This window comes from Calypte anna, chromosome 1 (genome assembly GCF_003957555.1).
Source record: "Calypte anna isolate BGI_N300 chromosome 1, bCalAnn1_v1.p, whole genome shotgun sequence".
In the NCBI taxonomy this organism is placed as follows: Eukaryota; Metazoa; Chordata; class Aves; order Apodiformes; family Trochilidae; genus Calypte; species Calypte anna.
The window spans coordinates 159,501,239-159,516,829 of record NC_044244.1 but is presented as its reverse complement, the minus strand read 5'-3'; the positions used below and the strand labels follow the sequence as shown (position 1 = coordinate 159,516,829).

Genomic DNA, 15,591 nt, shown 5'->3' with positions numbered 1-15,591 from the left:
AATGTGATTATTTGTCTTTGCAAAGAGAAACTGTGACTATCATACATGCTTGCAAGTATAATTATAGTCACGTCAGAGCTTGCTTATTAATTACAACTGACTTCCTTTTAGATATGCCATCTTTTCTTGGTGATTTTCCCATTACATATACTTCAAATTTCAGACCTGGGCACTAAAAGCAACAGCTATATCATGTCTAGTATCTCAGAAATGGGCACACATCTTTTTGGACTTTGTGATACATCAGGTATGTATTAGCAACAAGTCTTCAAATGTAATATAATGAGGAATTTCATGCACTCCAAAAATCTTTCAATATTTTTAAAGGATCATGAGAATTTTTAAAAATCAAGGGGTTTCTCTATTAGGTTTTTTTAATTATTTTTTTTTGCATTGTTCATTATATTGTCTCCCCCTCAAAAAGTATCAATGCAATATAAAAATATAAAACATATATTGATAAAAAGGTTGATTTTTTCAACCCATACCTTTCCACTTCCAATGCAAACTCATTCTATGGTAGATCAGATGGATTCTGTTCTGAAAGCTTCTGTCTCTTACAGAAGAAGGCTAAAATGACTAGCTTGGACACAGTAATCTCCATTTAAAATACCTTAATACAGAGAAAATTTAAACCAGACACAGAACTAGGTCCATAAGTGTAAAATGGATTACCTGAGCTGCAGTGGTTAGAAAAACAGTTCAACCATATTATAATATGGTGTTAGTTACAGAAAAGAATAAATAAAATAAAGACATAACTGCTGGAGAAGCAAAGAACACTCATTGAAAACTGCTGTGTCACATCAATAATAATTGATCAGCATTAATATATCAATAATAATTTCTTTTTATATCTTAAGAGACCATTATTTCTCAGAAATTATATGTATTCTGCTCTTCGTATAAGGTTAATTTCATGAGCCAGATGTCTTTCATTTTATTAAACTATGAAGAATCAAATGGCTACCATTCAGACATAGTTTTGGAATATGTAACATACTTTTGCTTCATTCACTTTGATTAATTTTTAATATTACTGTCATACCTGTTCTGTCAAGTTTAACTGGAAAAAAATTAAAATCGTGTCAGATAAAATTCTTCATGTCTTCTACTTTCTATCTCAACCTGCTTCTCAGATGATTAAAAGTCCTATCTTCTGACAAAAAAAAACCCCACTTCCCTTGGTACTGTCCCCATGCAGAACAATGACAATTATAAAATTTGCATATAGCTAAACAAAACGGAACAAAGTTTAAAAAACATTCTAAGGTCTTCCAGATTGGTTTTATGATTATCACCTGCATGTGAACATGCATCTAATTGAGGCATACGCTGTTCTAACTCAGCAGACAGTGCATTCATCATAGCAAACCAATTCTCCTGGCTTGACTGAAGCTGAGAAGAACCACCACTCCTATGGTTTTTGAATAACCACTTAAGAAATAAAGTCCCATACAAGTACAGAATTATTTCAAGCCAAAACCACACACGATATTGTTATTTATAAAAGGCGCAGACAATTCACAAGATCATAATTCATATATTCTAGAACTGTCTTACCATGGTGTAGTTGTGAGCCACTTTCATAAGCTCTGTGCATCCCTGAGCATCTGCAAATGCTCGTATTCCCAAACAGTTGGATGGGTGCAGAAGCTTCATCAGGAAATGGCAGCAAACCTCTACTACTTGTGGGAGCTGTAGAAGGCAGGCAGCTGCTAGAAGATTTTCAATGGTGTCTTCTTTCAGTTCCAGGCAGCCTAAAAAAACCAGGATTTATAACAAATGTAAATTTATTTACTTGGCATTTACAAACCATGCAGTATCAAATAATGTTTTGTAAACAATCATAGCTCAGTATAAATATAACTAACAAAAAGTGAGGAGAAGGGGGATTAGTGTCTGACTGGATATCTCAGTGATCTGAACTTTTCTTTTTAAAATACTATTAATTCAACTATATAATTAGGATACTAATAGGGTTTTTAAAGTGTGAAAAGGAAGAAAATACTTGAAAATAATGGTTTTGTTTCTATAAAGTGACTAAAATCAACCAGGCAGTGGTGTTTTATTGGGTGGGGTTTTTTTGCTTGTTTTGTTTGCATTGAAATTTTTTATTGCATTATCTTCAATGATACGGAGTAAAACTTAAGTCATTTACCCCCATGTGAAGAATGAAATTACTGCCTCATTTCTTCATGACTAAAACCATAAAAATATCCTCAAAAATATCCAGAAAAAAAAAATCTTCAGACTTTGTGTTATTATTAGTAATGTGACTTTGGGATTAATTTTATCTGTGTAACATATGGCAGTACTCTCAGCATATATTTCTTCTAAAAGACTTCATATTAGCTAAAAGAACATATACAGATGCATAATATTTCTTTTCTGTAAATTAATACCTACATTTGACCAAATTTTGTAATTTCATAAGTCATTGTTTTGCAGAATGATACTCTTTGTAATAAATAAAAGGTAAAACAGAATAAAATAAGGATAAAATTTCTTTTAGTGAGAAATAAGTGTCATTTTGGTCATAATTCTCTCTTCCAATCATCATTTTTAAATGAATTATTTTTTCACATTACTATCTCTTACAAATATATTACATTAACAATTTAATAAATTATAAACCAGAGATCATAAGGATGTATTGGAGAACTTGGAAAAAATAATAACAAATTAAAATGTGGAAATATAACTCAAATTTTAAGAAACTAACACTTCTGATTTTATTTTTCTGACCTTGGAAAAATAACTTCAAACTAGAAGAGGATTAACTGAATTTTGATCTTTATTTTCAAAGTAATATAGTTTGGCAGTTAGATAAACTCATTCTTTTCCCACACAGATTTTGTATTTGCTGTCACATAAAGAGAAATCTGCAATCGTAAGAGTTCTATCACATTCTACCAATACCTCTAAAATCTTAGTATAACAGAATTGTCATGGTTGGAAAAGACCTTTAAGATTACTGCATAAATAAATAAATAAAAATTATATATCCCTATCCCACTAGAGCATAACCTGAAGTGCCTCACCTACGTGGTTTTTAAATACCTCCAGTGACTGTAACTACTACTTCCCCGGGCAGCCCCCTGTATCACCTGCCTACTCTCTCATTAAAGAATTTGTTCCTAATTATCGAGTCTAAACGTTCTCTGGTGAAACTTCAGGCCATCATAGTCCTGTCATTGTTCATTTGAGAGAAGAGGACAACATCCAACCCACCACAACCTCCTTTCAGGTAGTTCTAGAGACAGACCTAGTTCCTCTCAGACTCCTGTAAACTCAACAGTCCCAACTCCTTCAGCCTCATAGAACTTGTTCTCCAAACCCTTCCCCAGTTTGGTTGTCCTCCTCTGAACTCACTCTAGTATCTCAAGGTCTTTCTTGTAGTGAGGGGCCCAGAACTGGACACAGTACTCGAGGTGTGGCTTCACCAGTACTGAGTACAGGGGCACAATCACCTCCCTAGTCCTGTTTGCCACACTATTTCTGATGCAGGCCAGGATGCTGTTGACCTTCCTGGCCACCTGGGCACACTGCTGATTCATATTCAGCCAGGTGTCAACCACCACTCTGTCCCTCTCTGTCACATCATTTCCAGCCATTCTTCCCCAAGTCTGCAGTGGTGCCTGGGGTTGTTGTGCCAAAATGCAGGACCTTTCAACAGAATACCATTGGAAAGAAAAGCAAAGCTGCTTTATATTGCAATACCAAATACAAAATGCAATAACCATAACATAGATAGGACCTTTTATCCTTCTTTCATTTTATCTGGAGCTTTTAACATAAGATCGAAACAGAGAAGCCATACATTGCTGTATTTAGTTATAACACATCCTTTTGCAAAGATTAGAGCATCAGATCAAGTACACAGTGTAATTTCAGTGGCTTTCCTGTGGTTATATTTATGCTTCTATTGATGTCACAGGAGTTTCTCTTTATGTTACCTTACCTTTTCTCATAATTTCTGTCCATCATGCATTCATGCATTGTGGTCAGAAGGCACACCCAGCAGCTGGTTCTTGGCTGACTCATTTATTTGTCAATGACACTCCCACATTTGTTGCATGCTTGCAGGTAACTACTGGCTTAACACACTACTCATCATCTAGAATATAGTTGCACTGTGTCATGTGAAATATTTAAAAGACAACTGGTTTGGGGTTAAAACTGATCATCCCAGTACCAGAAAGAAGAAAATTAAAAATGTGCAGAACAGCTGTGAAAAGTAGATGGACTGAGAAATGTGCTGATGGAAAGAAAATCAGAAAAACAGAGTTTCAAATCTCTTTGATCCAGATAATGTCTGCAGATTGACAGAGGGATAGGAAAGATCACCATGTTTTATGCAGAAAGGTCACAGTTTGGCTTTTTATGACTAAATGCAGTCTTAGGAGAAGAAACAGATGAAAATAGTTGATACTAATCTATTTTCAAACTGGAGATATTAGTTGCTAACTTTAAGGAAAACTAGTACTTGTAGGGTACTAGTTGGGTACTAGTAGGTTTAAGATACGATTTACATGTAAATTTCTATCTCTTTTGTACATTTTATCTTTCTTTCTGTAACCAGTATTACCATTTTGGAGATCCTTCACATTTTTCTGGAAGAACATGAACAAATTTCTACCTTACATATATTAATTGAGGGAGGAAACATAAAAATGGCTTCTGGGATAACTGGGAATATGAATATATTATAGTCTAACTTATTCTTAACTAAATTCAGAAACACCGATTTACTGTTTTATATTTCTAGGACAGTAGCTAGAAAATGACACCCAGTATGAGCTATAAAGGAGTTTACTGTGTAGCTTTCTTTCTCTGTAGCCTTATCTTGCACTTTTTATTACTTAGTTTTCTGGTGGGGTTTTGGGTTTTGTTTTGTTTTGTTTTCCCATGGAAACATGATAAGATAGGGCTCCCCGGGATCCTATTTTGACAAAGCATTAGCTTCAATGGTGTTTAAGTATCTAATGCATCCAAATGCTTTTCAAGCCTTACTTAACTTCATTTTTAACCATCAAGGCAACTTTGCCAATTTGCTCAAGGGCTGTACTCACTTTTTACAGATGCTAAGATGTTTTTATGCAAATTCCTTTGGGATATCAAGTGTTTAGCATGGTCAGAGTTTGGAAAATAAGCTACTAAGAGGTTCAGTATATAAAATGTCAACTCTTCAGTTTCATTTGATAATCAGAAGATTCAAGCATCTACCAAAAAATGGTTAATAGGATATTGAAGGGGGCATTAATATTACTGCTTCTTCAGTTCCCTTTCATCTCACACATTTTTATGCAATAAGCTTGCACAAGTACTTCAGCCTGCACAAAACAAATTAACCAGAGCTTAAAATTTCATTTTGTGTTACATTAATTAGGACAAAAAAAATAACTGAGAAAAAACAATCAAAAGAACTTTAATGGATTCTAATTGTTATTCCAAATTATAGTCCTATTTGCAGCAAATTTTATGTGTATTGCTTATGAAGAAATTAAAATGTCTGTCTTTAGGATAAATTCTTATAATGAACACATAAATTTTATTACCTCATTACCAAATGTGAAGCAGAGATAATATATAAAAATTCATTGACATCCTTAATCTTTTGCTAAATCCTTTTCTAAAAGTCAGTTTTGTGATTTTTTTTTTCCTTTTTTGTGCTTGCTTTTTTTTTAATCTTTTTCTCTTATTTTTTCTTCTGCTCCTCAGGCTGCACTGTTACTACTAATTTTGTGCATAGAGAATCACTGGCATGGTGTTAATGTAGTCAATGTGTGAGTCATGGGAATTACCTTGAACCACTATTAAGCAAATAGGTATGAATACAAATATGGTGGGATCACTCATTAGGTCCTGCTCATTTGCTCTGTGCATAAGCAACAGGTTTTATCCAAGACCTGTAACAAATGGTGATACCATTTTACCTCATGCACACAATAAAGTTTCTCTCTAATTACCCATTTATTAATTCCTAGCAAGACTCTTCCATGTTGTTAAAATAGCTGTGTGTAAGGGTATACCAGTGAAGTCATGGGAAGTGTTAAGGAATAAACAAAAGATAGAATTAATTCCTTTTAATCAGGTTTTTATCTTTTTAACCTTTCCATTTCCTGTGTCTTGATTAGTTGTGTTGTAATTTTGAAAAGTTTCTCACCATAGGTTAACCAGTCAAAAGTAATTTAACATCTGTATTAGGTCTCAGTTTTTAATTAAAGGCAATAAATGGTATCAATATAATATATTTTCAGATTTTGCATAGTAGATGAATTGCTTACAATCATGGTTATAGGAATAAATTGCTTTTTTGAAACATCATCAAATTCCAGTGTAGTCTAGAAAAAGCTTATTAAAAAGGTGCTATACTTCCTATTGCTGTAACAGATCCTTTTGGCGTTGCTTATCATTAATCTTATCAAATCTAGTGTATCTGCCAGGCAGCCACCTAAGCTAGTCATATGAGATTTCCTTTTAAAGTCAAGGGAGAGAAATATGAAGGTGTTAAAGCATCTTTAATCTGATCTACTAATCTACTTTAGAATGAGATTAATTACTCATTAAGAGTGGTTATATCTTGCTTTTAACTAGAAAAGGATTGTCTTGCTGAGACACTATTGATAGGTATGTTTGATGATATGAATTTAGTTTACCTGCTCCTAAATATACAGTCCTGGAATCAATGGAACCAAGAGGTATCAGGTGATGAGGTGTCTAGAAAATGTTCTAAACTCTTTTAGCACTCTTTGGGTCCAATTATCATTACCATTCTCTCTGTTACTATCAAATCCTGACAAAGACATTATGTGTAGCAATCACTTCCTCTGTTCACAGTCCACCCATGAATAGCAGCCAATAAAGAACAAAATGAAAAATACCTCCCCTGTAGCAGAAGGTCTTTCAGTCTCAGGTTGGTTTCTGAAGTGAATGCTACAGTTTCCACTTTGACCATTCTCTTAAGAGATAAATTCTTTATTGCATCATCTCCCACACTTTTGATAAATATGAAGTTTTTTTCCAGAAATGAAAATATGATAAGACAGAATATTCACTTCACAAAGATTTTTCCTGACCCAAGATATTCTTTACTTTCAGTTAACTCTTTGTTGAAGATCATAGTCATCAGGTCCAAGTGAGGAAGACAGGCACTCTATGGCCTCTCCTCCTTGAGTTTATTTCCTTACAGTGTGGAGCTTAGAATCAGTGAAAATTCAGAAAGGCAGCCCATTTGATTAGCTGCAAATATTAAAATAAACAAATAAACACAAAGAGATTAGTGTCCTACACAAACACTGCAATTTAACTTGGGCTAAAAGCTTAGGCTCTGCCTACTCCCATTTATCTAACTTCACCTTAATATATTAACAGCCAAAACGTAAAGCAAAACCAAGTTAACCCCAAAAGTATGCATGACCCAAAGATGTGTTTACTTTTGAGTGCTGATGAATCACTTGATTTTTTAGCACACATTTTCATGTGAGCCACCATAAGCAGAAGACAAGTTATACCGTAAGAATTAACTAGGAAAAATATTCTTTTCCCAGTGGAAAAAAAAATAATTCAAACAAAAAATGTTTCTGTCCTGAAGAATGTCAGTACTCCTCAACTCCAAACTAAACTGAACCATCTGACTGGAATAGATTGATTTCTTGTTCATACAACATCTCTATTTTAATCTCTATGGATAAAATTCATGTCTTGAAAGGGAAAAATTATTGGAACACTTTTTCACAAAGGGGATTTAAAATTACTTTTGAAATAGCTTTAATTTACATTTCTATGAAATAATCTTTGAAAAACATTTAAAAATAAAATCAGGAAAATACTTATTTGATTCAAATATATAACTTTCAACTATGATTAGATATTTTATTACATAAACAGTTATAATGCTAGTTTTCAAACTCTTGGCTATCAGAAATAACTTCAAAATTATGGGAATTTGTCATGTAAAACAACAAATTTATATTAAATTTGTATTTAAGTATTATCATGTGCAAAAAATAATTTTATAAATTATTCTTCAGCCATAAAAATATGTATTGAACCAAAAATGAAAATACCTTCATCACAGTAATATGAGATTTTTTATAAATAAAGCAGCTTTGCTCTTAAAACCCTGTGGGATCATTTACACACTAATACTGCTACAACTGAGTTTGAATAAGATGACTGAACTGGCTTAATCATTTGGTTATTGGAGAGTGTTGCCAAAGTCCACTGTATCTCAATGGTGTGGAAAATTATAACACTGTAGAGTGATAAGGACATCCTATTAACAAATTAAGTCCAAAACCCTGAGCAGGAACTGTCTTGCAAAAGTCTGGCTACAGATCAGAGAAACGTATTAGCCAAAATATGCCTTTTCATCTCCTGATCTTAGAAAAAAAGACAAAAAAACAATTTTTAAAGTTTGTCTTCTGACTTCTAAATATCAGCTATTTAGAGAGATATTAAGCCACTACTATACCCCCCGGCTATACCCTCCTTTCAGGGAGCTGTAGAGAGTGATGAGGTCTCCTCTGAGCCTCCTCTTCTCCAGGCTGAGCAGCCCCAGCTCCTTCAGCCCTCACAGGACTTGTGTTGGATCCCTTCACAGCCTCCTTGCCCTTCTCTGGACATGCTCCAGCACCTCAATCTCCTTCCTGAACGGAGGGGCCCAGAACTGGACACAGTACTCGAGGTGTGGCCTCACCAGCGCTGAGTACAGGGGCAGAATCCCTTCCCTGGACCTGTTGTCCACACTGTTCCTGATACAGGCCAGGATGCCATTGGTCTTCTTGGCCACCTGGGCACACTGCTGGCTCATGTTCAGCTTCCTGTCAATCCAGACTCCCAGGTCCCTTTCTGCCTGGCTGCTCTCAGCCACTCTGTGCCCATCCTGAAGCTCCCTATGGGGTTGTTGTGGCCAAAGTGCAGGACCCGGCACTTGGCCGTGTTGAACCTCATCCCGTTGGAATCAGCCCAACTCTCCAGTCTGGCCAGGTCCTTCTGCAGAGCCCTCCTGCCTTCCAGCTGTTCAACACTCCCCCCCAACTTGGTGGCATTTGCAAATGGTTGCAAATGGTTGACTCAATCCCCTCATCTAAACCATCTCTGAAGATATTAAATAGAACTGGGCCCAACACTGATCCCTGGGGGACACCACTGGTGAGCGGCCGCCAATTGGATCAGCACCGTTCAGCACCACTCTCTGGTGGCCTCCAGCAGTTCCTAACACAGCACAGAGTGCTCCTGTCTGAGCCCTGGGCTGACAGCTTTTTCAGGAGAATGCTATGAGGGACAGTGTCAAAGGCTTTGCTGAAGTCCAGGTAGACCACATCCACAGCCTTCTCCTCATCCCCCAGACGGTCACCTGAGCATAAAAGGAGATCAAGTTGGTCAGACAGGACCTGCCCATCCTAACCCCATGTCATCTGGTCTGTGTCTATGGAGGATTACCTCCAGATAATCTTCCATATCCAGAAGTTAAGTTTATTCAAGTTCTGTCACCATCTGATCCTACTTAAAACTGTTTTTCTGTACTCTCCATTACATAATGGCTAATGTCGTCTTCCAGGTCCATTCAGCTACCTTAGCTTGTCCTTTCAGCACTCGTCCCAGAGTTTCTGTAAAGATCTACCATCTGACAAGAATGACAATTCACAAGGGCTTACCTTGTGAAAGTGCAAAGTCAATTACCAAATAACATGGTAGAGCAAATGTTGTGGGACAGGAGCAGGTAATAGTCTCCTGTAAAATGTGCTAGATATAGTCCATGCTCACAGAGATCTCTAACATGATAAAACAGAACAAAATGACTCAGTGTGTCACAGAGGCAGAGCCAGACCTTCACAATATGCAGAGCATGATGAGTCACTCCAGTTCTCAATGTGATCAGTAACTTCTAGAAGGGAGTAGCCTGAAACACTGTGAACAGGCTACTATCACTTAAGAGCAGGGTTGTTTCTCTAAGCAGTTCCATTTAATAAATATATATAGCTTTACCCTATATCTATTCAGTTAAGTTTTTCTGGGACTACCCTCTAGCACTGAGGCTAATTGGAATGGAATGGCCTCAGGTACACACTAAAGCATCAAACCTCAAACCACAGCAGTCACATTCAAACTGTATGTTGAAGAATAATGCCATGTTTGCTACAACCCGTGGACTGTATGAACATTATACATTTGCAAAAGTCAAAAAGATACTATACTAAAAAATAATTATCACTGTTTATTTGTATAGACAACTGAGTTTTAGCAATAAAAGAAGCACTACACACAAGAAAACCAAACATAAAACACAAACCAAAAAACAAACCTCCCGGGGACATTTAATTAATAAAGCTTCTGTTCTGAAGGAACCTAAGGGTCCCTGTGCTTAAAGGCAATCTCTTTCTTGCTACATCCCTGCTGTCTGTCGTGTGTGTTACTAGGTATAACGTTGGCAGTACTTTAATTAAAGAATCTAACCAATAAAATATAATTAAATGCTATGCAGTAGGCCTTGAACCTCTTCCATGTATGATCCACACTCTATTAATTTTTTTAAGATGTGCACCAATAAAGTAGGGATTTTTTGTTTTCTATTAAACTGTTTTTTGCTTTTCCAGTGTCATTAATGGTATGAAAGCACCATCCTATTCATCTGATCACTGTTGGGAATGCATCCTAATTAGATAGCCTCTCACAGTATGAGGAAATCTATAGTAACTTCACAGATCCTTTGTAACTTCAAAGGAAGGCCCCTAGGGTCACCAGTGGCAGCAAAATACCAGAAGCCCAATCTCTATATCCAGTCCTATCTAAAACATTTAAGCAGAATTGGAAATAATGAAAACTCAAGTCTTAAAATCAAACAAGAATCACTACCTAAGAAACTGAGGTAAAGAAATGCTCTTCTGTATTACTGCTTATCTTGAAATCTAAAAAGATCAAAGAAAACATATCCATGTATCCCAGGGCACTAGCAACTAAATCCTAGATTTTCTGCTATCATCTGGTTTCTTGAAAAAACAAAATATATTTTCAGCAATGCCACTGCACATAAGTGTCAGCTTCAGAATTCCTCAGCTGGCTCACATGAAACATTTAACAGATAAGAAAAAGATGAAGCAAATGTGGATAGATATACATGTATCATGTATCAAAACTGATTAGTTTTTATAAGTCAAATATATACTCCACAAAAAAAAAAAAAAAACGTGGGAAAACCTTTATGTATGGTTTACTCTTCTGAATCTATACAGGAAGCATGCAACTTTGATGCAGCATTTAACTAATAAATTTACCTCATTTATATAATTTTAATTACACAACTTGGAATTACTTTATAGTTTAGCTTATGTAATCAGAAAGCTTTGTGCTTATTTCAGATAAAACAATATACAGCCACTACCTTATTAATTTATATACAAAATTAATTCTTAAATTATAATTCTTATTATATAAAAAGACCACTTCCAAAAGAGAACCAAGGCCCATCTAATTTAGAGTTGATAGTACATATTTTAATATGTCTCTTTTTTTTCGATGTTTTTTTTCAATTTGATTTTTTAATCAAATTGTGTTTTATCAATACATCTATAAATTATAATTAGTCAGGTCGGATCCTCACAGAAACTTCCCTAATGTTAAATCAGTATTTTTGGCAGTCTAATTTTCTGTCTTCCTGTTACTAGTCTTAGAGGGACAGTTGCTTTCATTTTGGAGCAGGTATTATCAAGCCTTTACAGAACTTGATGCTCTGCTGGTCACCATGTAATTCTACCTTGCCATTTATTTAGGAGTCTATTTGTTTACACATGAGTGAATACAGTCCAGCTTTACAGTGTGTCATGACTGTCATGTACCAATTTAGGAAATACAGGGAGAACAATTTACCATTGTATAAAGCCTTCTGTAATACAATTAAGTACTGTGACTTATTATAAATACTACTCTATTAAATAAAGAAGTCCAAACGACTGTCTATTTTAAAAGAAAGGGGAAAAAAAGTTTAAAAAGAGAAGCTAACAAAAATTTTTTAAAATAATATTGTATGTTACTTAAGCTTTTTATTTTAAAAGATTGAGACCTACAATCAAGAATCAGTTTTCAACATTTCTTGAGGTTTTTTCTTTACTGAAAAAGGAAAGCAGCTTCCATATTTCATATCCCAGAACTCCTGGGAAGATGACACTTATAGTTAGAAAGCAGATTATAATAAGAAAAACTACCCCTTTAAGAAAAGCTTCAAAATCAAAGTTACACCAAAAATAATTAAGGAGCTAGAGGGCAAGAAAAGGGAAAAGAAAAGGTATAAACTATGAAGGTAGATAGATCATGAGAGATGGTGAAGATTAAAGGGAAAAAGAAAAGGGCAAAGAACATCAGAAAACAGAGTGATTAACTAGGACAAAGACTGTGTTCAATGTCAATAAACTGAGTGAGTCTGAAACCATGTCCTAGAAATTTTCTCATCACCTGTGAGTTACCACTGAATTGTCCATAGCAGTTCTGAAAGCTCTTGTCCTCAAAATGGCCACATTTATGACAGTGACTTCCAAAGATGGCCACACTCAACAGCCACACATATCCAGGCTATACCCAAAGAGATTGCTAGTTGGATTTGGCAAAAACTGCTGGGATGTATCTAGATAATTGTTTTCCAGTGCCTGCAAATTGTACTGAGCAGTTTGATTCACTAGCAGAACTGTAGTTTAGGAGTTTGATAAGACATCTGATGCAGAGAAAAGGAACAGAGAAAAAAAATAATCTGACATGAATTTCAAGAGATAAGGACACAAGCTGAAAATTAACTATGATAATTCAGAATAAATCAGGACAAAGAACCCAACGGAACAGAAATGCAAGATAATAAAAACCAGAATGGTCCATGACATCTGATACGTGTTCTCTTTCAAGCACACAAAATGGACTCATGCTTCCTGAATCTCACCACTCTTTTTCTGTCAGAAAGCATTTGTGGAATTTTCTTTTCAAATGTAAATTTCAGAAGACATTTTTAAAGTCTTATTTGGTCTCCAAAATGGGTTAGAAACAAAAGGAGAATGGTGTATTACCACTGCAAGTGACAGATATTGCAGACCTTTGTTACCACCATAAGTTTCCAATTCTGCAAGATGACATTTCGATAGCACAAAATCTTGCCATTTTTAAAGCAGTTTGGGCTTTATGTGACAGTTTAAATGAAAGAACATTACAGATGCAAATTCACAAGAGGCAATTTAGAAAACAGTGGAATTACACCACCTGTGGAGTTCACACATTTGGGACAGCTGTTCTTCACCTAACCACAAGGTATTCGTATTTACCTAACCACCTCATAAAATGTACATGGCATAGACAAATCAAGGAGATTAAAGTAGTTGAAAATCTTTATCTTTTGCAGAAAATGTAAGGAGCTTTCTTTTTCTAGTTTGTCATTATTTCATCCAGTCTCTAAAGTAGTCAGAGATTAATCAATAAAGTTCTGATATAGGTTAATTCCTAATGAAAATTGTGAAGTATATTTTTTCTTCCTTCAGTATCTTTTTCTTTTCTTAATCTACATTTGCATGCTATCTTTTCCTGTCAATATTTACTCCTTCTGCTTTTGCAGGTAAACTTTTAGTGAAAACTGAAGCTAAACAACTATGCAGTACTTTAGTATTTCCACAGTTTTGTTCCCAGTAGGACAATACTGTCCTTCATCTTCCTCTCACCTCCCCTTTCAAAATGACTTAACATTCCCAGAAAGGTCTCCCACTATTCTGCACCAAAGCATTCTTGGTTTTATCCCAGTACTCCTGTCCTATTCATTTTACACTAATACCTGGTAATCAGATGTATCCTTCTCATTTTATCCTTTTCATCAGAATGAAAACTACTTTCACATTCTTCAATACATGGATCCCTAGCTTGAGACCCTCTGGATGATGCACATTCCTGAATGGCAAAACCATAACTGAAGGCAGTAGGCACTACCCTTTTAACATGTAGAGTACTACACAAGTGAAGGTGATTGGGCATTTTGAGAACCTCAGTTTCCTAACTGTGATTCTCAAAATGGTAATTTTTTAACATAAATTACATTTAATTGCAGTTTCTGTTTCCTATTAAGAAAGTAAAATTATGTCATAAAATAAACAGCACATATCCTGATTAAATATATCAAAGCGCAGAGGTACTTATGATTAAATTAATATATGTGTATTTAAAGGATTAAAACTGCAAAGCATGGACTATCCATGTAAACCTGAATCTAAAATCAAATATGCAATAGAAACACCACTAGAAAAAACAGAATATTGCTAATTTAAACAGTATGAGGATGCCTTTTAGGAAACAGAAAACAGCATACATTTTGTACTGACATGATTCATAGGCAAGGAAAGAAAAATTCAGACTACAAATCTCATTATTGCACTTCCTCTCTTTTAATTGCTTTATTTTGTAACTTTGGTATTCTTTCATATTAATGCTCTTCAGATACATTTAGCATAACAGTATGTTTAAGGATAAAAAACAAATCTATTTTTCATTAAAATGTAATAACTATTCAGAAGGAAGTTCTGAGTAGTTTACTGAGTTATTCATAAGTTTACATTACATAACAGAGTACTAGCCTACTAAAGGAAATGAAAGTGACAAGATGAAGCTCATGATAAATATTTTAAAATGTTTTGTTATTTAAAACTTAAAAAAACTTATGTAATTATTTAAACTGACATGTGACTAAGACAGTAATATAGGGTTATTCTTCAAAAAATACAGCTGTTGGCTCAATTATTTCATGTAATCTGAATCATGTGCCTAAGAGGCACTCTTCATAAGTATTTGAAAATTGAGGAAAACATATAATTTTCTAGATTGTCCTCTTGCACTTACCAAGCCTGACATACTTAACTGTTTGGAGATAAAAGAAAAATCTAGATTCATCCTCAAGCCTGACATACTTAACTGTTTGGAGATAAAAGAAAAATCTAGATTTATCCTAATACATTGTAAGTAAGTGTTTCAATCAATTGAAATTAAAAAGAAAAAAATATTTACAATATAAAAATTCAGTAGCATGTAGAAAAAAAAAACACACCAAAAAACCCCAAAACCAAAAAAACCAACACCTTTCTCTATGGCATGTATCATGCATGCAGTACAATACCTGTATATGCAAACTGAACGAGATCCCACAGTGCATTGGGGTCTATGCCTTCCATTTTGATCTCTTCTTGTTTAGCTTCACAAACATCACTTGTAAACATGGCAGCAAAGTAGTCAGAGACAGAACTGAGGACAAGTCTGCAAAAGAGTTAGAAACTGGTGTCATTTATATTGATATATGTATTAGAAATTTCATATATTAGAAAAGAGTATATCTTTTTCATAGTAATTATAAATTACCAGTAGTGTGACACAGGAGTGACATATTATTAATGCATGTAGGCAGCAAAATACAGTATGACATTTAATTTTAAATGTGATATGAACCAAGTGGCAGATTAGCATATTACTATAAACCAGACATAGAATCATGCAGATGTCCCAGCTGTTAACAAGATAACCTCATAGTATCAAAGAAAACCTATTAGTGAAACACATTTCATACTCCAGAGTTTC

At 34.8% G+C, this 15,591-nt stretch overlaps 1 protein-coding gene across 1 annotated transcript in view; it reads right to left on the bottom strand.

Annotated features, from left to right (window-relative positions):
• Positions 1 to 15,591, bottom strand: part of KLHL1 (kelch like family member 1) — a 190,308-nt gene that overhangs the window by 116,925 nt on the left and 57,792 nt on the right. The window contains 2 exon segments of the mRNA XM_030453206.1: positions 1,564 to 1,760; positions 15,137 to 15,273. Coding sequence (XP_030309066.1) covers positions 1,564 to 1,760; positions 15,137 to 15,273 — 334 coding nt within the window.